The 27,358-nt window shown below is 56.2% G+C and overlaps 3 protein-coding genes across 7 annotated transcripts in view; 1 reads left to right on the top strand and 2 right to left on the bottom strand.

The window, feature by feature from the left end:
* The window catches only part of C18H7orf50 (chromosome 18 C7orf50 homolog), a 125,406-nt gene that overhangs the window by 42,839 nt on the left and 55,209 nt on the right, over window positions 1-27,358 (top strand). The window lies entirely within an intron of this gene.
* Window positions 1,453-6,164, bottom strand: GPER1 (G protein-coupled estrogen receptor 1). Of its 2 annotated transcripts, none has more exons than XM_047712634.1 (2): window positions 5,854-6,164; window positions 1,453-3,719 (listed from the first exon to the last, which is right to left on the bottom strand). In XM_047712634.1, exon 2 carries the CDS (start codon window positions 3,395-3,397, stop codon window positions 2,318-2,320), a length of 1,080 nt encoding a protein of 359 aa, XP_047568590.1. In that variant the 5' UTR covers window positions 3,398-3,719; window positions 5,854-6,164; the 3' UTR covers window positions 1,453-2,317. The 2 variants fall into 2 exon arrangements, with proteins under 2 accessions (XP_047568590.1, XP_047568591.1); XM_047712635.1 differs by having other exon boundaries at window positions 1,453-3,887.
* LOC125090158 (uncharacterized) lies at window positions 13,112-22,425 on the bottom strand. Of its 2 annotated transcripts, none has more exons than XM_047712633.1 (2): window positions 22,009-22,425; window positions 13,112-14,277 (listed from the first exon to the last, which is right to left on the bottom strand). In XM_047712633.1, exon 2 carries the CDS (start codon window positions 14,259-14,261, stop codon window positions 13,272-13,274), a length of 990 nt encoding a protein of 329 aa, XP_047568589.1. In that variant the 5' UTR covers window positions 14,262-14,277; window positions 22,009-22,425; the 3' UTR covers window positions 13,112-13,271. The 2 variants fall into 2 exon arrangements, with proteins under 2 accessions (XP_047568589.1, XP_047568588.1); XM_047712632.1 differs by lacking the exon at window positions 22,009-22,425 and adding an exon at window positions 19,986-20,156.

Raw genomic sequence — 27,358 nt, forward strand, 5'->3', positions numbered from 1 at the left:
GTGGATGTCCTGTGACAGTGCAGCGGGAGAGCTCATGTGGCTACCCTGTAGTGATGTCCCCCAGACACCAGAGCCGCTGGTGCGTGGGAACTGTCCTCAGCGGTTGGGTGGCTTTCCGGGCCTGCAACGGGGATGTTTACTTAGAAAGTGAGTCTGAAGTGGGACTTGGGTGCTAGAGATGGCATTTCTGCAAGGTCACAGTTGGGCAATGCAAATATTTACTTGGGACAGATACCCTCTTTCTTAGAGATTTGCACCCATAAAAACCACTGAAACTTCAAATGACTCATTTCCCTATCACCCTATCACCTAAACATTGTTTCGCCTTCCCCGCAGGAAGCCCTGCCAGTGTGAACATCCTTGAGGACCCCTGTCTTCTGGGGAGATGGGCCCCCTGAATGGAGTGGCAGGAGGGATGGGGCTCACGTTTTTCCTGCCCCAGCCCACATTGGAGGCAAGGGCTCCCCACTCTCAGTCTACATTGGAGGCCAGGGGTCCCCACACTCAGTCCCCACTGGAGGCCAGGGCTCCCACTCTCAGCCCACAGTGGAGGCCAGGGCTCCCACTCTCAGCCCACAGTGGAGGCCAGGGGTCCCCAGTCTCAGTCCACATTGGATGCTAGGGGTCCCCACTCTCAGGCCACATGGAGGCCAGGGGTCCCCAGTCTCAGTCCACAGTGGAGGCCAGGGGTCTCCAGTCTCAGCCCACATTGGAGGCCAGGGGTCCCACTCTCTACTCACAGTGGAGACCGGGGTCCCCAGTCTCAGTCCACATTGGAGGCCAGGGGTCCCCCCCCAGCTCACATTGGAGGCCAGGGCTCCCCACTCTCAGCCCACATTGGAGGCCAGGGGTCCCCACTCTCAGCCCACATTGGAGGCCAGGGCTCCCCAGTCTAGCCCACATTGGGGGCCGGGGTCCCCACTCTCAGTCCACAGTGGAGGTCAGGGGTCCCCACTCTCAGTCCACATTGGAGGCCAGGGGTCCCCACTCTCAGTCCACATTGGAGGCCCGGGCTCCCCAGTCTCAAACCATAAGGAGGCCAGGGGTCCCTAACCCCGGCCCACATTGGAGGGCCGGACCCCCGGTTCCTGTGCATTAGAGGACAGAAGCCCCCTCTGCCTCCTCAGCTGCCTTGTGAGCACTCTGAGCTACTGCAGGCACCGTGCCTGATGCTCATAGCACAGAGCCTTCCAGAAGAGCCAGGGCACATGGTGCACTCCCAGGAATGTTTGCTCTGACACCCGGAGCTTGTGCAGCTGAGCATTAGATGCCCTGGAGATGCCAGGTGCGTGTGGGTGATGGAGTTTAGATGTTTGCCCTGGGAGGGAGTGCTGGCTGGGTCGTGAGCCTGGTGACACCAGGGATGGGGGTGCCCTTGTGAGGAAAGACTGGTTTTGCTGCCAAGGCTCAAGGACTGCCCCGCCCACCCCGAACAACTCAGAGAATTGAGAATCAGGATGTGGCTATGTTTTATTGAGAAGGACTGGACATTCCTAGTAGTCACTAGTTTTTCTTTTGTACATTTTAAGGAGAACTGTTTACATTGCCATCATCGTTGTCCCCACTGTTGTTCTCAGAGGCCAACTTTCTCCCACGTGTGCTGGCTCCCCAGCTCGAACCCCATGGTCTCCTTCCCTGATGGTGTAGGTGCAGAGATGCCCAGGAACAGACAGCAGAGGGCCGGCAACTCGGACAGCAGCAGGGCTTCTGGTTGCAGAAGTGCTCCGGGTCATGTGGCTGCTGTCTGCAGGGCCACCCTCGGGGGTGTGTGTGTGTGAAGAAGAAGAAGCACTTCTCCCTTCCTCTCTGACTCGAGGGCACTTGTTAGTATGCCCAGTAAACCGTAAGCCACAGACGAGGCGGATGATCCACAGTTTCCAGTTCAGGTCTGCTGAGTGTGTTGTCTGCAGCATTCATTTTTCCCAAGGATGGCAGATTTATGGGAGACGGACCTTGAAACTAAGGTCTCTCCTCCAAAATGTCCCCTTTGTTTTGCTTGCACTGGCCAACATGAGAAATGCCGTTTGCTGTGGGACACAGTGTGCAGAGTGGACTGCTAGTTCACGCTGGTCCCCATGCCAGTCACATGCCCTGCAGCTGTGAGTGTGGGTGGGGAGCCCCAGTGCTGTGTACTCCGCCCAAGGTCAAGGTGGCTTGCAGTGAGGGCTCTTCAGAACCCAGGTGTGCCCGCAGCTGGGGCACGGGTGGGCCATCCTGTTCTGACTGGGCTCAAAGCGCAGTGTGGCCCAGCTGTTCCTCCCACCTTGCCCTGGGGGTGACCCAGCGTGGGATCCCTGTGGGTACAGCCCCGCCGCCTCTACACGGCACTGCTGAACCTCACGTCTGACTGCTCCGTGCTGTCCGGAAGGACCGCCTTCAGGGCAGCGTGGCAGAAGCGGTTCAGAGCTGACATGTTGGTTTTCTGCTCAATGTACATTCTCAGTTTGTCCCGAAAAGTCTCCCCCAGAAAGCTGTAGATGAGGGGGTTGAGGCAGCTATTGGAGAAAGCTGCCAGGTTGACAATGTGGCCCGTTAGTGGGTAGGCGTGGCGGAAGGACTGCGTGCAGGGAGCGGCTCCCGGTGGGCTGCGCTGCAGGAGGTGGACGCTGATGAAGACGTTCTCCGGCAGCCAGCAGATGAAGAACACAAGGACCACCGCGAAGATCATGCGCAGGGCTTTCTGCCGCCTGGGGCGCAGGCCTCGGTGCTTGTGAGCCTTGACAAGCACGCGGACAATGAGCGAGTAGCACAGGCCGATGATGGCGAAGGGGATGACGAACCCCAAGGTCACTTCCAGCCACTGGATCTCTTTGACGTCTGCGAAGCAGAAGCAGACCTCCTCCGTGTGCTGCAGGTGCACCGCGGTGAAGGGCACCAGCGTGGCCGAGACAGACGCCATCCAGATGAGGCCGCAGCTGAGCCGGGCGTGGTGCTTGGTGCGGAACAGGCTGGACCTCATGGCCTTGGCCAGGGCAATGTACCGGTCAAAGCTCATCCACGTGAGGAAGAAGACGCTGCTGTACATGTTGATCTGCAGGAAGAGTGACATGAAGGTGCACAGCACGGCAATGTCGTAGTACTGCTCATCCAGGTTGAACACCTCGATCAGGGAGTCAGCCACCAGGATGAGGTCTGCCGCTGCCAGGTTGATGAAGTACAAGTCCGGGATCGTCATCTTCTCCCGGAAGCTGATGTTCACCACCAGTATCAGGATGTTCCCCACAAAGCCGATGGGGAAGAGGAAGATGGTGTACAGGCAGGACAGGAAAAGCCCGATCACATACTGCTGGTGCTCAGAGAGCTCGCCCGTCTGGTTAGCCAGGACAGTGCCAATGAGCGCATGGGACAGGTTGAGCTCCAGGGGGGTGCTGTTGGAGGCACCTGGGTGCGTCTCCATGCCAGGGAGCGGCACTGGGGAAGTCACGTCCGTGTCCCCAGAGGTGCACCTTTCAAGGTTTGCTGCGTGGCTACCAGAAATCCCACTTAAACGAAAGCTCCATCTCTAGAAAGAAAGGTGACGCTCTTTGAAGTGAGCCAGATGCCTGTAAGAGCAGAAGTCATCGCGGGCACCACTGCAAGCAGTGTGGGTCTGTTTTGCAGAAAGCTGAGCAATCGGAGAAGGTGGTCCATGTCCACACAGCGGGTGGCACCCTGGCTTGCCGTCAGCTTGGTGTCAGCTGCCGTGTTCCACACGCGGGGTGGCGCCACTACCTGTGCACCTGAGAGAAGCAGATGGAAGAGGAGTCAGGCTTTGGTTCAAGTCTTTAGGGCTTCCTGGCGAGGACAGTTTCTGCGGCCGATGGCCATGGGGACGGCAGGCACGTGAGTGTGCAGGGAAGGCCGGGACTTGAGGTCCTTAACGTCTTGGAGAGGTGGTTGTTACTGAGCTGAGGGAGAAGAATTAAGTGTAGAAAATGCCCCACTTTCCGTCCCCAGGGCTCCCGGCCGCTCAGTCTGACCGGAGCCTGGACTGTGAGTCATCCTAATGCGCAGTGGACGCCTATTTTTTAAAATAGTTGAATAGCAGGCTTATGAAGTAACATGGATGTTGGGTATGGAAATCTCAGGAAAAGTACTGTTTGCCAGCAGAGAAAATAAAATTTATTTCAGCAGCTGTCAGAAAGAGAGCTGAGATGGGAAGGGAAAAACCCAGCTTCTCTGAAGGTAGTGGGCCCAGAATGCTTTGTGGAAACTGCTTAAGCAGAATCTCTTACAGTAAAATAGATAAAAGAAATCTGGTTTTGTTTTTTGTTTTGTTTTGTTTTTGCTAACCTAAGCTTGGGTGCCCCAAATGAAACTTCTTTCATGATATGAAATGAAAGAGAAAACATAATAAAAATGGTACTTGCCTTAGTAGATAATATTTATGCAGTGTTTTCATAAATTATTATAAAACCTAATATATTTTTGTAATGTTTGTAACCTAGAAGCTGGGTACAAAAGAAAAAAACAAAATCCTAAGGAAAGCCCTTTAGACCTTTGCCGCCGACAGGTCTAGCCTCCGGGGCCCTCCACCACAACCTGGCATGTCTGTGGTCTCGATAGACAAGTCAGCCAGGGTTCGCTGGGCAGCTGGGGAGGGGTGCCCTTGCTTTGAGGGGGTGGGTGGGGGCCTGCTGCCGATGACGAGAAGCCCCAAGGAAGCCGGCCTGGCACGTTAAAATGGACTTGAATTGTTTTCTGTTGAGAGTTCTTGTTTTACCCTGTGAGATCATTAGGACTCATTTCTGAAGTGTTGCCAAACCAGAGTAGACATTGAACCACTGCTTGAAAATACTGCTTTTAAAAAATAATAATAATAATAAGGGCAGAAAAACGTAAGTCACAGCCTTGGGGTCAGTTACGATTTAAAAAGTATTCAGTTAGCTTTGCTTAGCTGGGGTTGATAAGTTTATTACTTATTTTGCATTTTTTACTCATCTTTAGTAGATAATACCAATTTGAATCACATAAATGTCATCGTCCCCAGATACTATCTGTAACGTTAAAAGCCTCTGTTTTTAATTTCTTTGTAAAAAGTGCTCCAAGTGCTTGTTTTGCTCTCTAAATGTGGAAACTCGGGGCTGTTTTCGATGCTTGCAGAGGAAGGCTTGAAGGTGAAGGCGTTCACAGCGCACACTCGTCCTCCTCAGTGCTTGTCAAGATAGGCTGTGTGGAAAGAGTTTGAAAGCGAGTCTGCCACCTCTTTCCCATGTACACGAGTCTTTTGATCCTTGGCAAATACCGTTACTTTCATAGTAGCCTAGAACAGACTCAGAAAGTAGCGTGGGTTTCCTACCTCCACAGCACCCTCCTGAGAGTTGACCATGAATTTTTAAAAGATGAGCATGAAACAGTTTCGTATCATTTTGTTTCATGTTTCCACTGCTTGTCTAGTTCTAGAAAACTAAAGCCACATTTGTCAAATCTACTGGGTATATGTCTTCGTGAAGGAATACTAATCCGCCCAGATGTGTGGCTTGGGCAAGCATTTTCATTGAGTGAGACATGATGCTGTAGACAGAGCCATCGGACTGTCCTAACGTGAGACAGCCCCTGGCTTGAACGAAATAATGACAGAATACTGCATATTATTTTTGGCATGCACTATAGAAAGAACCTTTGTGCTTAGCCTCCCCGGCTATAGTCGCACTGAGATTGTTAGAGCTATAGTCGCACTGAGATTGTTAGAGCCCCATCTGGGTCCTTACATGGAGGAGAAGGGCTATAGCCTCAATGGCCCTATCACCAGAGGGTGGCCTGTGTGCCCACATCTGCTGCACCTTACATGAGACCACTGAGCCAGGTCTGCCCGGTGGTCCCATGGTGGCACCGACCCTAGCGAAGAACCAGGAACCCAGGACGGAGACTCACCTGCACCGCAGCGAGTTTGGAGCAGACCCTTCCCCCGTCCCTCGGAGGGCTTGTCAGCCAGCCTCAGCGACCGTGCTCAGGGCCGTGCTCAGGGCCGGCTGGAGGTGCAGCGGCAGCTCTCGCTCGGGCGGTGGGGATTCTGGACTTGCTTCCACCCGTCGAAGGGTGCCAGAGTGGTGGTCCTGGGACGGGAAGCCTGGTGCACGAGGCTGACCCGCCAGAATGCCCATCATCGCTCCGTCATCGTGCCGGGCACTCGTGCCGGACACCAGGACACCCCGGCACTGCAGGCTTTATAGGCTTCCCAGGGCCGCCCATTGTGCTCTGCACTGCTGGACAGCCTCCGAGAAGGCCGGCATTAACCATTTTTTTGCTGGCCTTTTTTCTCCCACACTGTGGCGATGAGCTCAGTCCCACTACACATTTTTATGGATGTTTCCAGACTTACCTGCTTTTCTTCACCCACTGATAAAATTTTTTTAAAGTGTGAAAACATTGTAAATAGGTCTTGTGTACCTTTCAGATGCTGACCCATCATCATTCGCTGGAACCGAAATGGTCTTGCTTTTTTTTTAAATGAGGCACTAGATTTCCTAAGCCGAGAGAGGATTGTACTAATTATACTTGGAGAATCGAACCTAGAACTTTCACAAAAGCATTTCCAGAAAGAAATTTAAACCTAAGAGATAACAAGTATTTGGGGCAAGTACATCAGGAATCAGAGTTGTTTTTCTGCTCTCAGTGTTAGCTATGTCTCAGCTCTCGCTTTCTCTTTGCTCCTGAAACCGCCCGAATGCACTTGTCCCGCAGGAATCAGTGACCCACCCGAGAGGTCCTCCTCCTCCTCCTTGCCATGGCTGCGGCCCTTGTACAGTCAGGGTGAATTCTGTCCCAGTCCCTGGGACCGCCCCCTCCCCCACCCAATACCTGACCATCTTGCAGGTAGCTGCTGTCTCCTGCCCACCACCCCCACCCCCAGCCGGTGGTTGGGTTCACCATCAGCTCAGGCAAAGGCCGGCAGAGTCGCCCCAGTTCCCAGGTGCGTGCACATCAGGTCTGAAGTCTGTAGGACCAGCCGCATCCTGGCTGCTCGCGCCAAGTTGTGCAGTGTTCGCGGACGTCACATTTTAATCAATCTCATATTTTCCTCTTGGTGACCTTTTACCTTCTGAGTTTTTTGAAGCTGTGGGATTGACCTGAGCGTGATCTTCTGGGTGACTTGAGTGTGAATAAAGCACACGGCTGCGGCATTGGCAGCACGGAGGCCAGCACGTGCTCCTCCCAGAGGACAGAGGCTAGTTCCGGGCTTGGAGCAAAGGCGTCCGGTTGGACAAGTGCACGGCGGCTGCGGGGTCCCCCTGCGGTGACAGACCCTTAAGGCCGCCAGGTGGCTTCCCTGCAAGCTTTCTGTTTTGTCAGGAGCCTGTCTCAAACGCTTGAAGGTATTCTGAATGGTAATAATCTAACATCTTTCAGATTTGTGTTTATACACATGTATTTCAACAGAAAATACTATGTTAAGTTTTTTATGGAAACATACTAACATCCATTGTTCTTTCCAGCTTTAGAATCCAGACATAATTCTAATCTGTAATTCTTCAAATTCTGAATGAATGGTAACGTGGATGAGGCCAGTGTGATCTCACACCTACCGTGGACAGCTACAGACTCCCAACAAGTCCAGCACTAACGATGCCTGAGGACACCATTTTGAAAGAAATGAGTCATGAGAAAGTATAACTTCCTGTTGTGTTAAAAAAAATAAATAAAAATCCAAACCTTGAAATAGCCAAGACATGTCACGTAAAAATAGCCACTGCCCACTTGCCCCAGCCCAAGGCCTGTGGCCCCTCCGGTCCCAGTGGCTGAGGAGGTGCTTCCCGCGGCTCCCGGTGCACTATCCCTGCAGCTCCCCCCGAGTTCCCAGCACTATGGCTGGCATGCCGGCCGGGGCAGAAGGCTTGCCATCAGCTCATGAGGGCTGCCAGCTGGTGGCCCTGGGTTGCTAGTAACCTGTCAGCCCTCACACGACAGGACCCTGCCTTAGGGATTTCAGTCCCCAAACCCGAGCTGATGTTTGCATGCATCAGGGATGGGAACATCTTATGGATGTCTCTGTAGAGCAGAAAGACCTTTCAATGTTAAAATCTACCCTCCAGTGGGCGTTTACTCATGCCAGGCTCTGTTTGCTGACCGCATTATACCCATGGCTCATGTAGCCCTCACTGAGCACCCTGGCAGGTGGGGGCTAGTCCTGTCCCTGCCGTACAGGTGAGAAGCCTGAGCTCAGGTGCATTTGGCCCAGGCCTCGGTCTGGCTGACTCTGGCCCACAGTCCTTGTCATTGCACTGAGAGCTTCCCACATGGCCAGTCCCCTTGTAACAAGGTTGTCTTGAGGCTGAATTGGACTTCTTTACAGATTTTTATCCATCCCCAGAATCGGATCATGGGAAAACTTCAAACGGAGTCTGGTCTGCTTGGCGTTCATTTAGTTAAATTTGCAGATGTAGTCCGGTAACAGGTAGCACATAAGGAATAGACATGCGGTAAAGCCAGGAGGTCTGCCTGAGTGAGGGCCCCCCGAGAAAGAACCCTTACCTTCATTTCCAGTTCCTCCAGGCCTGGTGCTGTGTCCCCCATCCCCGCCACCCCTGCTCTTCTGTAGCAAAGAATTGTCCCCCTGGCTGCAGAGGGACCCCTATGGTGAGACATGTATCGCCCCAGTGGGAACAAGCCCGGAACCGCCAGGTTCCCATCTTCTCCCTCTGCAGTCAGTTGCCCTGGGGCCCTCAGTAGAGTGGTGGTAGGGTGGGGGCACTACGTGATGCCCACAGAGGAGCTATGAACACCAGGACATCCAGCCTGCGCCGTCCTTGTCCTTGGGTGGGGCCATGTGCCCACAACACGTGCGTGTGCCACCCTTCACCAGGATGGCCTGGTCAGCAAGACGTGAGCGGATTCCCAGGCAGCCAGGCTCCTGTTTCCTCTGGGTGCATCACAGGGAGAGAGAAGCTCAGTTCCGATGTTTGTAGGCTCGTTGGCAGGATTCGGCTCATGGCTGAGACCCCAAGTGCTGTGGCACCTGTGCTTCGGAGTCGCCGGTGCTGGGAAGCACAGCATGGCCTGTGTGGTGCTTATGCGGGGGAAGCTCACGGGCACTGTGGGTGCACCCGCTCTTGAGAGGCAGCCCTGCACACTCAGCCTCTCATGCATTTTCTCTTGATTATCCTGAGTGGGGGGAAGCAGAGAGCCCTTCCCCTGCATTCTTTGTGACCCTTACAAAGCCCTTGGGGGCTTTTGTGGGCTTTGTGCTCACACGCCCCCAAGCATTCAGGCCAGCACCACCTGCTATAAAAACAGAGGCCAGGGCCCAGAGAGGGTACGGGGACGGGCTCACCTTGGGGAAGTGTGTGGACGGACATCCTGCATTGTCTTCATCGGCTGCAGGCTGGCATGCAGAGATATGTGCTGTGGGGGAGTACTCTGGGCCCCCATTGGGTAGCCGTTGGCCAGGGCTGAGTGTCAGAGCCTCTGATTCTGAGTGTGTGTGTGTGTGTGTGTGTGTTTGTGGCCCAGGAAGCTGGCCCAGGGAGCGGAGGAGCGACCACCAGGCACTTCCTTCCAGGTGAGCTCTGCTCTGGAGACTCAGCCTGGAGCCTGTGTTGGCAGGAGTGGACGCATTGGCGCTGTCCTCCCGTCCTCTCTGGGGCTACCAGTCAGTGAGACCTAAGGGGCAGTCCCGTGTGTGTGCAGAGCTGTGTGTCCAGACCGTAGCATGCCAAACCGCCGCTGTCTACACTGTCGAAAGCTGTTCCCTAGAGAAAGCGGACGGGCCTTCTGCAGACCGACTGTCCGGCCCCTTCCATTACGGGACGGGACGTGGAGGGTGCAGCTTCTTTCCGGCATCAGAGGCACCTTCATGCCCACTCACCCTGGGGGTATTTCATGACACCATAAAGGAGCCGTCCCCGTGGTTTCGCCAATGTTGACTTTTTGGACAGCTGGGCCCCTCTCAGCCGTTGCCTGGAGGTTTCTGGACATTTCCTCTAATTTTCTGAGAGCAGTGTGCCAGTGGCACCCAGAATGCCGTGTGTGTGGCCCACAGAAGCTCAGTCAGATGGTGCCTACCAGGCTCTGCCCCAAGTAGGGCTGTTTGTGGGTGGCATGTTCTAGAATGCCAGGCTGGTGGCCCAGGTCCTCAGGGAGAGGCTGGGAGCCTCAGGAAGTGGCTGCCCCTCACCCTCCACCCTCTTCGTTCTGAGCCATCTTTTTCAAATCAAGGTTTCATGGGTACCTTCTGGGCTAAAGCAACCCCCCAGGGTGGAAAACCATAGTTCTCTGTGTTTTCTCCTCTGTGGCTCTTGACCTTTCTCTCGGCTTGGTCCTTAAGGAGCTCCTGTTCTCAGTGTGTCCTGTCTGTCCCAGGGCAAGGGGTGAACAGACGAGACCCACACAGGGCTGATGGTGGGGGCCGGGGGCACCTTGGTGCTCTAGGGTCGGGTTTCCCCACCTCCTCTCCCATCACCACGGTACCTTTTAGTGTCTCAGACACTGGGCTTCCTCATAGGATTTGTTTAAAGAAAGGATCCTGTGGTGCAAAAGAAAAAGTTTGAGAACCACCGATTTACATTCCTGTGGTTGAGTTCTAAAACTATTCCTTTAGCCAAAATACTGAGAAACTCAGTGGGATCAGATTCTCCAGGCTTGGCTTACGTGTTTGCTGTCCCAGTGTGAGTCGGCCATTTCTTAGAGGAGCCTGAGCACATGTGAGCCTAACCCCTCCTTCTGTTCTAAAACTAGCAGGCTGTTGGCTTCTATTATTGTATATTTATACATTAATTTAGATCCTTCCACTTCTGGCCATAAATGAGTAACATCAGGGAACTTGCCATAAACCATTAAATGCTGGATAAGATAGAGGACACAGCTGTTTCCAGACACTGGGGCAGTGGGCAGTGCAGGCTCTTGGTCTCAGAGAGAAGGAAGGAGGCACAGTGAGCCCCCTCGTCCGGGGGCAGGAAGGGATCTGAGCAGCTCGGGTGACCAGACCACATTGAGGGGACGAGATTACGTTTCTGGGAGGCCACAGGAGCTGGAATGGCAGGAGATGGAGCTGGAGACAGGGAGCCATGTCAAAAAAGAGCTCCCGAGGTGCAGAGAGCTGAACCTGTATGTGCCTGGTGGGAACAGTCAAGGCCGGACTGAGAACAACTACAGGCCAGCTCCAAGCCGAACAACTCCGAGTTTACATAGGCCTGGGCCACGTTCTCATTCCACCTGGTCAGACCAGAGATGTTTCTGAGCATTTCTGACAACAAGGAGAGACCCCAGAATGGGACACACCAGACCCTGACTAACAAAGCTTAAACACAACTCTCCAGAGAATCCCACAGATCCGCAGGGAACAACATGCCTGCCAGAGTAAATGTCAGTACTCTTCAAGAGAAGAGAGCAGGGGCACCTGGGGGGCTCAGTCGGTGAAGCATCTACGCCTTCGGCTCCAGTCATGATCCTAAGGTCCAGTGATTGAGCCCCGTGTCAGGGAGCCCGCTTCTTCCTCTCCCTCTGCCTCTCCTCACCACTCATGTTCTTTCTCTCTCTCTCTTTTGCTTGCTCTCTCTCTCAAATAAATAAATAAAATCTTTTTTTAAAAATGAGAATGAAATTTAACACCCAACAAGGGAAATTCATGACATCCAGCATCTAGTAAAAATTACTCTATCATGTGTGAAAGAGCAGCCTTGACATGTCAGTCCTGATGCCATTTGTCCTGCTTGACCCTCCTGGCGGAAGGGAGCGCACTGACTTCCAGATGCTCCCAGCTCTGTCCTTTGTGCGCCCTTCCAGCCCCTGCGGGCCTCGCGCCTGCCTGTGGTCCAGGGCCAAGGCTCCTGGAGTGTGTGAACACACAGAGGAGCAGAAACAGAAGGGAGCGGGGTTTTAAAGCATTTAGTATTTTAATGGTGTTTTACAGAAGCTACTTAACAATGTAATCCAAATTCTTTTTTTTCCAAAGAAATAATGCAGATGTATCAACATCGAAGAGGCAAGTTTTTGTCCTGTAGTTTGCAGAATAACATCAAGTAGTCATTAAAATAGAAGCTATCCAGACAACAGAGTATTAACCCTAAAAAGAAACCAGCTACCAAGACATGGAGGAACTTGACATGCATGTTCCCAAGTGACAGAAGCCAGTGTGAGCTGGCTCCGGACTGCGGGATGCCAGCTGCAGGGTGTTCTGGAAAAAGCAGGACTGCGGGGACATTACAGATGGGTGGGGGCCCGGGACCAGGGGCAGGGATGAAGGGGCAGAGCACGGGGGCTTTTCAGGCAGTGGGTCCTCTGTGACGCCGTAACGAAGGCTGTGTGTCCTCATAAACCCGTCGGAACCATGGAATGTCCAGCGCCAGGAATGAGCCCAGACGTGAACTGTGGACTCGGCGTGACAGTGATGTGTCAGTGGAGATCCATCACTTGTGACAGACACTCCATCGGGGGGATGTCAGGGTGGGGGCAGGGCGTGGAGGGAACCTCTTCATTCCTTTTAAATTTATTGTGACCCTAAAACTGTTCTCAAGAGGTTTTCATAAAAAACCAAACTTGTCAAAGGTATAGATTCCCACAACCAGAGACCCCTTTCCCTTCCACGCCTCCTTTCTCTATTCGACCAAGAAAATCTTAATGTAAATCTAGCAAGAATTGTTAAGTGTGAATTCTGCATTAAGATTAACTACTGAACTTCCTATTTTATGTTTGGTACCTTAATGGCGGTCACCAACCACCTGCCAGGTCGCAGGGAGCAGGGAGCGCCATGTGACACTTGATCACCTGGCAGGGAGTGGGGAGCACCGTGTGACACTTGATCAGCCTGTGGGTGATACTCTCGGACCTCCAGTGAGGATGGCACACTTACAGAGATAAAACCGAGCTCCTTCGCAATCAGCAGTATGTCTGCGGTCCAGACTCTCTGGCAGTGTTAAAGGTTAACCAGTTAACGACCCTTTGGGGCTAGATTATAATATGGCCCCAAAGTTATTTGAACAATGTGTTTATTTTCAAGATTCTGTTGTCTGGCTGGGAAGGGGCAGAGAAGGATGCCAACTCAGTCTCACGGAATTGCCCACCAGCATGTAGGACGTCTCCACCCGGTCAGCCCTGTGTCTGGCCAGCTTTGGCCCCCACATTCACGGAACCCTTGATTTGCAGGGTTTCCTTTAGCTGCAAGCCTTTGCTTTGATCTAGGGTGTGGAGCCGCATGCCAGGCAGCTGGTTTGCCATGCCTTCCAGATGATCCCGTCCCCCCCACATTGGTGCTCACCATGCAGACTAGAGTTTCAACAGATAGTCCTGTCCCCTCCCTGCCAGGAAGACCCCCTCACTTGTCCGGCTTGCTCTTCCACTACAGGCGGAGCCCTGCCTTAACCGCCAACTCTCTTTAAGGAGAAGCTGTCGCTGGGCTCTGCCTTCCTGCACCGTTGGGTGACGCGCTCTGGAAGGCTCAGCAGTGCCAGCCTGCAAGGCCTGTGGAGGAAGAGGATGGCCAGGGAATTCACGCAGCTCTCCCCAAACAGGACCAGCTCTGCCAGGTTCATGAGCAGCTCGTCCCTGGCGGAGCCAATGTCCCTCTGCAGCTTCAGCCGGGCCCGCTGAAGGAGTGCAATGTTGTAGAGGAGGCGGCAGGCGAACGTGGTCAGGGCCATGGCCAGTACAAGGCAGGGAGCGGAGGCTGCATCCCTCTGGGGGGGGGCCGCCCGCCGGGCCAGCTGGACAACAAGCAGGATGAAGAACGCCAGCTTCAGGACAAGGGCCAGCCCGAAGCCCAGGCTGACCTTGACGATTTCATACTCGGGCCAGGCAGTCAGCGGGTCCACCTGGCACAGGGTGGTTCTGGACAGCTCCCCAGATGTGCCCAGCAGGGCTGCCAGTCCCAGGGAGCTGCAGAAGGCACAGCCCCCGATGACGGCCAGGCTCTCCGCGGGCCTCTGGGCCGCCTTGGTGGCCACGGGCAGGCAGGGCACAGAGCCCTGCAGCAGGAACGCAAAGAGCATCACCAGCTGCACGTACTGCGCATTGAAGTAGCAGACGTTGGCCAGGAAGGAGAGGGTGGCACAGCTCAGGTTGGTGGCGACCATGTAGTCTGGCCGGCTGATGGCGGTGAGGGACAGCAGCGTCACCAACACGTTGGTGATCGTGAGGTCCGAGAGGAATGCGTCCAGGCCGCCCCACCTGGCGCGGCCCTTGATGAAGGTGGTCAGGTTGAAGAGCCCAGCCGCCAAGCTCACCGGGACCCCCAGAGCCATGTAGACGTGCAGGCACCTAGAGACGATGCTCTGCGCGGCAATGACGTCCTCGACTGCTGTGGACACGCGACTCGGGTACTGGACCCACGACATGTTGTGCAAGCTCATCCCGGCTGTGTCTGAGCTGCAATGGAAGCACACCACTCTATTACCGGCCATCACCCTGGGGTCACAAGAAGGGCGGGGGCGGGTGGCATGCCTGGAGGAGGGCCTCCCCCGAGGAGGGTGGGAACAGGGATTGGTGTGACTGCCAGCTTCCCTGTGGGGGTTCTGGAGCAGGGGCCTGGGTGCCCGTCCGCCTCTCCTCCCCCCACATCGGAACGAAGCTTACTGCTCTTAAGAGAAACAGCTTCTTGGAATGAGGTCACGTTTTAGTCCCGCCGCTAAAGCTTGTGCGCCAGGGGCCCCGATCTCCTGAAGGACTGCCGGAGAGCAGAGTTCCAGGACCCAGATTTAGAGCTCCTCCTGGGCATCGTGCTCACTCAGGGCCTCAGCGTCAGGCAGGGGAACCGCCAGAATCTGCATTCTGCGACACGTGTGCATGTGACTGTCCAGCTTCTGGACCCAGAGACCCGCACTCTGTCGTGTTGACTGTGTTGCTGGCCCTGAGGATCACAGCCCTTCCCGCTCTTTCAACCAGGAGCTGTTGGTTTGAGCCAAGCTGTAAAGTCCTGACTTGGGGCTTTAAATTGCAATGTGTACCGACTCACAGCCTTCCTGGCTGGTCTTTTGTCACTGAAATTGTTTGGTTTCTGTATACACACATCCCCCCCTTCAGTTTTAACCAAAAAGCCTATGAGGTCAGGAGATCGCGTAGCTGCTTGTTCAAAGGAGGTTGAGGGGGTAAAACTGGAGAGTTGATGTTTGTGGAATGCTCATGCATAGGCCTGGCCCCACAGCCTGCTTTCGTGTTCTCCCCGGGGGGCAGCCTGGGGCCCAGCTGACAGAGTCACACGGTATGATCACATGCTGCCAGCATGGACTTCCGAAGGAGAGAACACAAGCGCATGGCCTCTCTTCCTGGCTTCTCTTCCCACCACCAGAGCCATCTCAGTAGCAGACTTTGCATCTGGAATCACGTGTTGCACACACAGGGGGTCTGACAGGTGGCCCCTTGCATACGCAAAGGTGTCATGGGCGTCCCTCCTTCCTGGACACGGCCAGTGCCCAGATGCATTGTCCTGGTCTGACAGCCACGGGGCACACCATGTGGAGGTGGCTAGCATGTGCTTGCCTTCTCTGGCACGTCAGCAGCTGTCCGTCCCATAGGTCTGCAGAGGTGACTTGAATGCACACATTTCTCCATGTCCGTGTCTGGCTGGCATCGTCTGAGAGACGCAGGGAATTGCACTGTTTTCCATCTGCTGCTGCTGAAGGTGATGAGCGATTGCCAGGACGCAGAATGCCTTCAAAATTAAGAATAGTGACCCGACAGAGAGGAAGTGATTTGGAATGTTAATCTTTAATTAAGGCAAATTGGAAAGAAGATCTTGTGAACATTGACCACAGGTCAGGAAACAGGATTAGGCTGGGCCGGCGTCTGATCTCTGCATCTGGCCAGTGTTCCGGGCACTTCCTGGGGCCAAACGTACTCTCTCTGCTGGTGGTTTCGGGGGCGCTCATTGTCAGAGGCCCCCAGCTTGTGGCAGTTAGCTCCATTACCTGATTTGGTAGCCAGGCTCCGGGTCACCCAGCTAGGTGGACAGAGGGTGTACGTCCCCAAATCTGGCCGTGAGAGGAGGTCCTGGACTCATCAGCTTGTTAACTGCTTCTTGCCTTATCCTATGTTTTTCTCCAGAGGCAAGGGGCCTTCTTTGGAGTGGGGTGAGCTCCAACCTCACGTGCCCTTCTGTCTGCTGTGTGAGCTGTCTGGTGAGAGGTCGTGCACCTGTGGGCCCACAGCCAGGAGTGGGTGTGCTGCCGTCAACACTGCTCACAGCGCCTGTTGACCCAAGTTCCTGGTCCCAGCTCCTCCGTCTGCACGCTGGGCTCATTCAAGGAAAGGAAGTTGCCCAAGGATGGGTGGGGCGCACCGGCCCCCAGTGTGCCAACGACACACAAAGTGGGATGCTGCTCCCTGCCACTGGCGCCATGCTCCCTCTCCTGTATTTAACACAGGCATGTGATTCTTTTGCCCCAGGGTGTGGACAAAGGTTGGAATTCTAGCACCTTTTTATGCCTTCAGGATTGGGACCCAGGGGAAGGCATCCCAGCAGGTGAGACCTGATGCACTTCCGAATCCCTGGCCTTGCGGTGGCCAGCCTGGGAAGCTCGGCAGGCTCTCAGCTTTGCCCCCTTCTGGGCCCAAGGAGCACGGAGCTTCTCCCAGCACACCGGCTCTGCAGCAGCCTCACCCACCCCACCCACTCTGTCTCAGGCCTGAGCCTTTGCCAGGCTGGGTGGCTGCCAGCCCTCCCCTCACCACCACTTGTGGGTTTTATTCAGAAAGATAATAAAATGTGGAAGATATCTTCTCAGGAAATTGTCCGTGATGATGGCTCTTCCGGTGAATCCCCCACCCACATCCCTGACTCTTTTGTGTCTCTTCTCTGTTTGTGGCTTCTCTTTGGCCTTGATAGTCCTATCCCTCCCGCCCCAGCCCTGGAGGCTCACCCCCAGAGGGGAGCGATTGGGGGGCAGGGCTCGCGGGAATCGGGGCCTTCGCTGACAAGCCGAATGTTCACCACTGCTGCATATTGTGGGAAGCACTTTACATGGGATGATTTCCTCAAACCGTAGTTCTCTACAGGAGGTAGAGACAGTTGAAATCCCATGTTGTGGTGGAGATGAGCACGTCACAGAACAATGGGGTCATTTGTTCAGTGAGCCAGTAGGTTACGATGGCGTCAAGATCAGAACCTGATGGTTTGGCCCAAGAACCTGTACACTTAAAATTTACATGCGACAAAACTTACCCTTTTTGGTGTATACCACGGATGTATCTGGTCACGTAAATGCCACCACGCACAGTGGATAGACGGGTCCATCACCCTCTAGATTCCTCTGTGCCATTTCTTGGTGCTCAGCCCGTCCCTGTGCCACACCCCAGGCAACCCCGCGCTGTTGTCCCTCCCATTCAGACACTGCCAGGACATCACAGGAGCGGACTCTGGGTGCCTTCTGTGTCTGGCACGTTCCTACTGGGCAGCCGGCGTCGGAGGCTCCCCGATGATGCACGGGCAGAGCTCACTCTTTGCTGTCACTGAGCCCGTCCCGGCCGCGCGTCTGCCCTTCCGCTGACATGGGGGCCATTTCCAGGTGTGGGTGCTTACAAACCAGCCACTTGAAATATTTGTGTATACGTTTTTATATATGAGCATATATATCACCTTGTAGGTGAGCAGAAAACTTTTTCTTTTGGGTGAATACTTAGGTGCGGGATTGCTAGGTCTTGCTTTTTTAAGAATTTTATTTGGTAAATTTGACATGGTTCACGTTATAATACGGTGTGCAGCGTGTGGCTGTGATACAGTGACGTGTTGATGATCAGCCCGAGCTCATCAGCAGTGCAGTAGGGCCCTGGGTCAGTCACTTCCTGTTTCCTGTCTGTGGCCTCGCCGGACCCCCTTCCCATCCTTTCACTGGTTTTTTCTTGTTTTTGTAAGATTGATTGATTGATTTGAGAGAGAGAGAAGGCGCGTGTAAGTGTGGGAGGGGCAGAGGGAGAGGGAGAGAGAATTTCCAGCAGACTCCCCACTGAGCGTGGAGCCCGATGCAGGGCTCAGTCTCACGACCCTGAGATCATGACCTGAGCCGAAACCAAGGGTCGGAGCTGACTTAGCTGACTATGCCCCCCAGGTGCCCTGGTCTGCTTTTTAAATAGCTTTAACTTCTTTCGACTGCGCGGCTGTGGTGTCCTATGGTCCTTGTCCTCTCTGCCTCGCGGAGCGTGGCGTGCTGTGGGCCCGTGTGTGCTGCCATGAAGGGCAGTGTGTCCTCCCTCCCGGCCAGGTGCTGTCCCACTGTGTGCGTGTGTGCTGCACCGTCTCGGTCCGTGCAGCTGCTGATGGGCACTGGGCTCATGTCTGCAAGTGTGAGTCAGACTTGCGAGGCTGCCGGTGTTCGCCTGAGAGGCTGTGATATTTTGTGTCCCCTGCCAGAGCCTACGCTTTCCAGCACAGGTCTTAGCTGAGGCTCCGAATTCCCCTAGAAGCCAGCCTGACCCTCTGAGGCACAACCCTACCTTGTTCTGGTGCCAGTTTCAGGCCAAGAACCAGGGCTTTGGGGGCCCTCTTCTGAGTCACATGAAAGGGCTGCCAGGGTCCAGCTCTGGGGTCCCCTGGGAGCTCTCTGAGGCCAGAGCCTTGAGAATTTTGTGTTCTTTACAGCAGCTCGTGGCTGTAGCTCCTTAAATAGGCTTTCAGAGTGGGAGGGGCGTGTGGGGCGGCTTCCTGAGGGTTTGTGAACCCTTGGCCCCCCTGGGCCCTAGGTGGCCATCCAGCCTTTGCTCCGCTGGGCCCTCTCCCAGCAGCCCCTCCTCACACGTTCTGTGTTACAGGCCCACATTTATGTCCCTAGGAGCTCTGCTCAGGCACTGAGCAGCGGGGTGGTTCAATGTTTTCCCTGCATCCATATGGCCCTTCTTGTCATGCCCGTGGACGAGCAACAACTCTAGATGCTAGGACCTCCCCACTGCGGATGCTTACGGAGTCTCTGAAGTTTTGATGTCCTTTTTTGCTGGGTGCTTTCCAGTTCTGGGCTCGTTTCACATGTGATCCCAGAAAAGCTTGCAAACTCTTTCTATATGGAAAGAGCGTAAGCCTTTGAAGTCAGGATTCTGCTCAGTGACTATGCTGTGTCCTCAGCCTGGCCGGTGCGACCCTCTGCCTGGGGCTCCCCATGGCCCCGTCAGTCTCAGATGTGAACCTCTGGGCAACTGTCGCCAGGACTCCCGTCACTCACGAGCTCTGGCTGTGGCTGTCTCTCCACCGCCAGCTCCTGACGTCGCAGGTACGTGAGAATGTGGTGGGCACACTCCCTGCTCCATGTTCATCTAGTGAGTTACAGGACGGAGCACAGGGAAGGGAAACTGCCTCTTGTCCCTGCCCCTTGGGAGGATTCCTTCCTACTCTGTCCCAAGGCACCAACCCCATTCCCTCTTGGCCAGCTCTTCCCGCTCTCGCTCCCTCTGGCAGGACTTGGCTTTTTTAGCGCCTTCTGGTCTTGGCTGCGTAAATGTTTCCACTCCATCCCAGTCTTCTCCGCTCCTGGCCGACAGGCAGCCGTGGGCCTGATGAGTCACCGTTCAGCCCATACATGGCCAAGCCCTGTGCTGTCCAGCCTGGCCAGCTTTATGGTGCTGTGGTGTGGGGAGCACGAGCTTTCGTGGACACTGGGCATAGGGTACCACCCAAGACTCAGGCCAGATGGCATGTGGGAGCCATCCACAGGCTCCCACCTCTAGACCCCACCTGGGGGCTGGGAAGGGAGTGTGACCAGCTGTGTGGCCCCGCTTACCCATACTGCGTTCGTGGGGACCTGGTACCAGACGTCTCCCTCCTCTCCTTCCTGGTGGTCCTAAGGTGTGAATACCTGAGCCGTTCTGAATGTCTTCTATGGATTTGGGGGAAAATAACTTCACGGAAGTGTGAAGATGAAAAGGTTTCCACTTTGCTCCTTTTGTGTCTTCTGAGACCACACTTACACGCACACATGTGCCTCCAGGAGACACAGCTGCTCCCTGTCTGACCCGGTGCTGGACAGTCCGTTCCTCACACAGTGGACGTCCCTGCCTGGACAGGGACTGCCTCGCCGCCGTCCCTGCAGCTTTCGTGGACACATCTTGTGTCCCTGGGTTAAGTCAGAGGCTGGAGCCCTCCGTGAGAGGCTTATCTGTGTGAGGGCTGAGCTCCGGACCTCTGCGTGCTCACGGGATCTTCCTCTGACACACACTGCACTCCCTGATGTCCCTGTGGCCTCTCAGCAGCCATTCAGGGATACGGTGAGAGCCCCTTGTCTGTACTCAAGGGCCCTTCTTTTCAGACCCACCTCCCCCCGGACTACCACCATGAGAAGCTTGCCACTGGTTCAGACGGTTCCGAGGGCAGAGATGATGGGGGTCTCCTGGCCTAGGGATGCCCATTTGTGTCCGCCGGCCACCCTGTGGGCCTAGGTGCTTGCCAGCACGTCACAGTGCCCTGGGAGCAGCCGCCCCCGCAGAGCTGAGCCTGAGAGAACTGCGCTCCGGCAAACCCACCCCGCCTAGAGACGCACACTCCGGCCGCCTGCCCCCGCCGCCTGCCCCCGCACTTACCGAGCGCTTACGAGGAGCCTGGCCCTGGGCGCCAGGTGCCACTGTCCTGTCCTCATGGGACATGAGGACATGTGCCTTAGCTCAAGAACACCTGGCCCCTGGACCTCCAGAACCTCTGGGGACAGGCTAGGCTGTCCCCTCGCACGGTGAGCAAGACCGTGCTCCCTACGGAGCATCGCGCCGGCAGGGCCTGCTGTAGGGTTTGGGCTTGGGTGGGTGATTTGGAGGAGGGTCTGAGGAAGTGGGCTCTCTCTGTCAGAAAGCAAGGGCCGTACCACGACCAGGGTCCTCAGTGGTCCTACCTGATGGGGATGTGGCATCTTTGGTAAAGGGGCAGAGCGCACACTTGCACCGGACAGGAGGGTGTGGCTGTTCTGTGGCCTTTTGCGGCCTGCTTCGTGCCGGTCCCAGGACTACATGCCACTGTGCTGTGGCACACTGCATGGCCAGGTTGGCGGCTAGACCCTGGTTTTGTTTCTGTCCTCCCGCACACAGCCCCTGCGGCGATGCCATGTTCTGCTCTGGACCACAGCACCTGGCTGCCGCATGGCCCTGCAGACCCCTCCCCGGCAGTCTCTGCCCTGCCGTCCCCAGCTGTTTCGTCCAGCCCCACCCTCCTCGGCCCTGACCCTCCTCGGGGCCCTGACTGAGGGGCACATGCAAAGCCCAGCCCTGTTACCGGAGGTCCTGGAGGGCTGTGCTCCATGGGCTTCCGCTGCTGCCCTGCCCCAGCAGCCCCTCTGTGAGGTGGACAGCCCCACGTCTCACTCCATAGGCCTGTGGTATTAGACAGATGAATGAGCTCCTGGGTGTGTGTCCGCAGCATGGCACCCCTGAGCGCCTTTAGGAAGATTTTGTCAGACCAGGTGGCACGTGGAGGGCACTTGGGTGGTTCCTTTCCACTTACAGAGAGGAGTCAGGTAGTCATAGAGACCCTTTCATTCCATGCCATACTGAGTGGCCCTGAACACAAAGCATGCCTTATGCAGAAGGCTGGCTGCCCTGCTTGCCTGGAAAACTCAGGCCTTTCCTTCCTTCCTAGGCTCCTCCCTCTGGGCGGAAACACCGCAGGGTCTGGGTGCCCTGCCCCGCTCCCGCCACTGTTCTGGAAAGGGGCCCCCCATCCCAAGCTTCATACCCCATGAAACCTATATGTTCCAGATGTGCCTCCTGAAAGACGTTCGCAGTCCTCTGCCAGAATGGAATCTCTCCCATTGCACCCTGGGATGGAGAGCCGGTGTGAGAGTGTGCCTCTGGCGTCTCTGGTCAGCACCCAGATGTGCGTGCGGACAGTTGACAGGCCTCTCCCAGCTCTGTCCTCAGGCCACAGAACTAGAGCCACTGTGGGTCTTTCCTTATGAGGGGACCTGAGCGCTCTGCGCAATCACTTACAGGTTGAAATGCTGGCAAAATAAATCTCATTTTCGTTTTCACTGGAGCCAAGCTATTGCATAAAGAAGACTTCGTTTTCAGAGAGAAATGGTGCTTAGCTGTGAAATCACCCTCAGCCCACACTGTCATCCCGCGCTCAGGCCACAGTCCCCGGGGTGGGGGCCCCCAGAGGCAGGGAGAGAAAGAAAGCCAAGAGGGCCGGCAGCTCACCTGGGCGAGGCGCGCACACCGTGTCCGTCTCCAGTCCTGCCTGTGCTCTGTGCTCACAGGGACGGCCGGCACAGACTGTCGCTCCTGTATGGAAGACAGGAATCCAGCTGAAGTCGTTGAAACCACACACACTGCATTTTAAGCAGAGTGTGGTTTGGCCACGTGACCCAGAAAAATTCAGCTCGGCCCACGTAGAGAGGTAGCTTTGCCTCGCAGACAGAAAAAGTGAGGTGTGTGCCTTCCCTCCCGGGGTCTGTGGGCATCCAGCGGTTTCCCTGCAGACTCCACACACTGGCCCGTTCACGAGACGGTCCCTCCCAGAAGGCAGGCAACGTCTGCAACTTAAAATAGGACCTAAAACCCCACCCATAACACAGGGAAAAGTGTTCCCAACCTGTGTAGCCCAAGGAAAGTCCCCCAAAGCCTTTCCCTTAGTGCGTTCCACCCCAGCCGGGCACTGCCCTCTGTCCTCCAGCAGCAGGGTGGATCAGCAAGCCAGAGGCCTGAGCACACAGCCTTGCAGGCCTGGGCCTGGGCCTGGAGCCTCCATTGGGGTCAGGCAGAGTCAGGATGCTGTTACCTGCAAGGGTCTTCCACATCTGATCACTGTGCCCTGGCAAGGGGCTGGGCACAGGGCAGGTAAGAATCGTGGAGGGAGAATGGTCCGGAGCCCTGGGGGAGTGAGGAAGTAGCCCCGGGGGCCCCAGATCCCTGAAGGAGATGACCTACGTAAAGGAAGCAGGAGCTCAACATGGACCTGGAGGCTGGTGAGGCTTCCCTGGCGGCTGTCCCCAGGCCAGCCCCGGCTAGAGACATGACACACAGAGCCCTCCTTATGTGTCTGCACCCATGGCAGCTGGCCCTGTGTAAGATCGAGGAGCACTTGGGGGACGTTGCGTGTAGCACCCAGCCCACTGGGGTCCTGATGGCATCCACAGCCGCGTGAGCTCCAGGGAAAACCTGCCGAGGCTCCAGGGAGGCAGAGAGTACCCCGGGAGCCCCCTCAGTCACTGAGCCCAGACTGGGGCCAGGGACCACGTGTCGTCTGATGTCTCTTACAACTTGGACTCCCCACGTGGGTCCTGCTGTGTTGTTGCTGATGAGCACCTGAGAGCAAGCCACCCTGGGGCCTCTGTGCCGAGAGCCTTGAGTCCAAGCAGGGCTTAGGAGCTTGCTTAGCAGTGGGGAAGCCTCTCCGAGGTTTGAGGACTGCTGACCGGGGCTAATCTCCTTTCCAGATGGAAGACCTGAGGCTTGGACAGGGGCAGCTGGGTCTCTGTCAGTGTCGCTGGCCAGTATTCGCTGCTCAGCTCCCAGGGTGGCGAGGTGCCTTGCCGTTAGAGGCGCATGGCCATCAGCTCTGCCCACTGGTACCTGCAGGGAGGCCCCCAGCCTGGAGTCAGGCCCTGACAAGAGTACGTGGCCGTAGGGGAAGTGAGGCCCCCAGCCCCTAGCACACAAGCAAGCAGAGGCACCCTGAGCTGCTGTGTGGCTGGCACACCTCCCTCAGCCTCCCGGTATCCAAGCCCTTATGCACAACCCCGGCCAGCTCTCTGGGCTCTGAGTCTGAACGGGCCGCTTGAAGCTGGTGGCCGTGGGCCTCCCGTGCTTCGTCTTGTGAATGGGTTTATAGAACTGCGCCTGCTTGTTGGAAGGGTGCCTTGGGACAATGGAGCTGGTGGGTGGGCCTCATCAGGCTCCTCAGAAGCCTGGCTGGGGATGGGGGTGTGGTGGGAGCCCTGCCCCATGTGGATGGTGCTCATGTGTGGGTTCTGCTGCGTCGGGGCATTGCTCCCGTAAGTGAGATCTGGGGCCCCCCAGGCAGAGTGAGTTCCCAGGGAGCAGCAACCACCTCTGTCTTAGGCTCTGGGGCATCCTGCCTCCTGCTCACATGAGTTCAGGGCTTGGGGGTTTTGAGAGCCCCAATTTAGAGAAGTAAGCCTACCCTCTGGGCTCTCCCAGCCTTGTGGGGAAACGTCTGAGCTACTGGCCCAGCTGGCCTCTCCCCGCCCTGACCTCCTGGTCTTCCGTTAAGCTGAGAAAACCACACTGTCTTCCCCAGCTGCGTCCGCTGGGAGGCCTGGTGTATGGTTTGGCTCCGTTCTGCAATGTCCAGAAATGTGTTCCATCTGCGCCGTGGCTGCTGCTGGCAGACAGGCAGTGTCCGCCTCCGGGCCGCGAGCTCGCACTGCCGGCCACCGGCTGCTAGGCCGTGAGAACCACCACGACACTGGAGCCTCCTGTTCTCGTGGGCGCCTTGCCCGCTGGGCCCAGCCCCCCACTTGCCAGGGCTCCCACCGAGCCATCGAGATTCGGGATGAACAGAGCTGCTAAGAGAAGTACCCGCACACAAAGCCTGAATTTCTGGTGCGGAGCAGAGGAGAGAGCCCGAGGCGTTGAGATGGGGGTTGTGAGGGCGGGCCGGCTAGCTCCCAGCTCCCGTTCGCTTCTGCCAGAGGGCAGCAAGTCCAGCAGTGCTGCACAGGGTATCTGAGGGTTAGAGGAGTTGGCAGTCCTAGACATGTGAAGCCAGAGACCATCTGTAAACACAGGTTTCTGCCACACAGTGTGACCTGCACAAAGAGAGGGTCCCACATGGGTCTGAGTTGGGCCGGCCTCTGCAGCCCAGCCCCAGGACCATCCTGGTCTGGATCCCTCTCCAGCCCACTGTCCATCTATCTCCGGACACCCCAGCACCCTCCTCCTGGGGTGCCTCGAGGCCTTGTCCCTGCCTTCTGTCACATCCTGTCTTTGCATTTCCGTGGACCTGATTTACTCCCCTAGGTCTGTGTGCTTCGTATCAGGGTTGGGGTGTAGGAGGACATGATTTCCGGGACGGAGTGCTGTGCCGCCTCGTTCCTGGCCTGGCCCATCCCCTGTGTGTCCCACGCTCCCTCAGTGCCAAGGGCAGACACTGGCGAAGAGGTTGGAGTGTGTTGGAGCTCTGCACATGCAGAGTGCATGCAGATAACGACGTGAGTGAAAGTGGGAAAGAAGGTGTGCCCACGGGGCCTGCCTGTCAGCCGGCAGCATTGTTCCGCTTGCACGGGAACTGGCCGTGGTCTCCCAGTGCCCACTGCTCCTCCTGTGTTCCTGGCCCCATGTTGAGAAGGCGATGGAACAGCCCGTTCAGGGAGCAGTGGCTCTACTGCCCACCCCTCTGTCCCAGAACACACTGTCTTGGGACGTGTTGTCTTTGTGTGTGAGCACGGGATGGTCAGGCTTCATGTTCTCTGCAGTGAGAGCATCTAACCTGGGCTTTGCCCACGGCCCAGCCCCAGTTGTGGACGTGACTGTGCTGTAGTGCGTGGCCTCCAGAATCTGGCACACCCACAGTCACCCCATGTTTGTGGCAGCTCTCCTCACAGTGGCTGCGGTGGGAGCGGCCTGAGGTTCAGTGGAGGAACGGATGAGAAACATATCCCCATGTGGTATACAGAAAGGAGTGGTGGACTGATGCCTCCCCCAGGCGTGAGGGACCTTAGCAGCGGCCGCTCCATGGGAGAAGCCTGCCCCAGGGGACCTTGTGTTCTGTGACTCCCCTGAGAGTTGTGTCCGGGAGAAGCCGGTCTACACAGACAGGAAGATGAGTGCTTGCAAGGCGCTGTGGGAGCCGCCTCATGTATCCTGTTCTGAAATACCGGCACCGATGGCCCCTGTGTGTGTCTCAACTTTTGTCACTAAGACGTTTGTACATGTTTAAAATTGGCTTTATTTGAGACAGATGCCATGTAACTCCACTGTTATGAAAATGCAGGTCACTGACACTAGAAGCCCTAACCGTGGCCCACTCCAGCGGCCGCTCCGTCACCTTGATGGGTCTCACCGGCACGTCTGTGGCCAATCCCTGTACTGGACTTCTGGCTCTGCTCGCCACCAGGCTGTTTGTTTTGCTTTCCTTGTCCTGCTGCTGTGTGGTCAGCAAGAAGAGGAGAGAGTAGGCTGATTACTGACTGACTCATCTCAGTTCCAGCCCAGGCCACAGCGTGTTTCTCCGAGACTATGGAGGACGATGGGAGCCTTGGCAGGCATGCCCACAGGTGCTCCCAGGACAGGGAGCTGAGCCAGAGCCGCAACAGGCAGTCCATCTGCGGCCCGCGGCCATCCGGCTGGCTCTTTCCCGATTTATCTCCATGCTCATCTGGCCTCATGGTCACCCGAGAGCCTTGGAGTGAACCCATAGTGCCAAGTAACGGGGCCTTTTCAAACTCTGGGGGGACTTGCTTGGGGTGTTTGGACAAATGTTTTCCTGAAGAAAACCACGTTCGGGTTATTTGTGGTCTGAACCTGGCTTCCAACACCCACAGCCTATCTCTGCAGCCATGCGGCGAGCGCAGTCCTACCCTTAGGGCCCCAGTGTTCGGCCCGGTCAGCCCTGTCTGGCAGACCATCTCCTCACAGATGAGGAACCGCGCGTGCAGAGGTCAGAGGTGTCCACAGAGGCTTGGGGGGAGTGCGGGCTCCTCCTCCTGAGGGGTGGGGACAAGGGGTGGGCACTTTTCGGGAGTGCCCTTTGCACCATGTAGAATTGTGAGTCCATTGCAGAAGCGTTTCGTTGATCTTGGAGCCTTGGGAGCGGGCAGAGCCTCACAGAGACGGGCCCCTCTGTCTGTGACGGAAGCATCTGGATGCTTCAGGCAACGGGCAGCCCCTGAGTGGTAGAGGCTGGACCCATGTGGCCTTCCAGCTGGCCATGCAAGAGAGAGCAGGCCCAGAGGCCGTGGCCCAGAGTGCTTCCCTCCTCCAGACTCCAGCATTCACCTGTGCCTTTTTAGATGGAAACTTTTCTAACAGTTTTTAGAAGGCATGTATAATCTTAAGGCTGTGTCTTATGTACCTTTCTAGCCATGGCCCTCCTTTAGCTTCCTGAGGTGTAGGACGCTGCAGTGAGCGCTCAGCTTCACTTGGAGATAAGAAATTCCAGGGAGAGGCTGCCCTGTGGACGGCAGCGTGCTGAGCCTTAACTGCACAGCAGTCCAGCGTCACGGGCCCGCACCTGGCTACTGTCCCTGCAGGTGCCGGTCCTGCTGGCTCCAGCATGGCCACCTGGGGCTGCGTGGACTTGGCGTGGCTAGCGTGTGTGTGTGCATGTGGGCGTACACATATATGCAGGTGCAGACACCCGGCGGACTGAGCACTCGTCTCCACTGCCACCAGGGCTATGTCTTGGTAAAGGCACAGTTTGCTGCGCATTCTGCGAGCCTTGTGCAGTCTGGGCCTGTGTCTGCAGGGGTAGCTTGTGAAGGACAGTCCCTTCGGGGGATGTGTAGCAGGCTGTCTGCATTTCAGCCGCCGTGAAAAATCACTGAGTTACACCACCAAATGTGACCCACCCAACCCCAACCACATC

The sequence above is a fragment of the Lutra lutra genome, chromosome 18, assembly GCF_902655055.1.
Source record: "Lutra lutra chromosome 18, mLutLut1.2, whole genome shotgun sequence".
In the NCBI taxonomy this organism is placed as follows: Eukaryota; Metazoa; Chordata; class Mammalia; order Carnivora; family Mustelidae; genus Lutra; species Lutra lutra.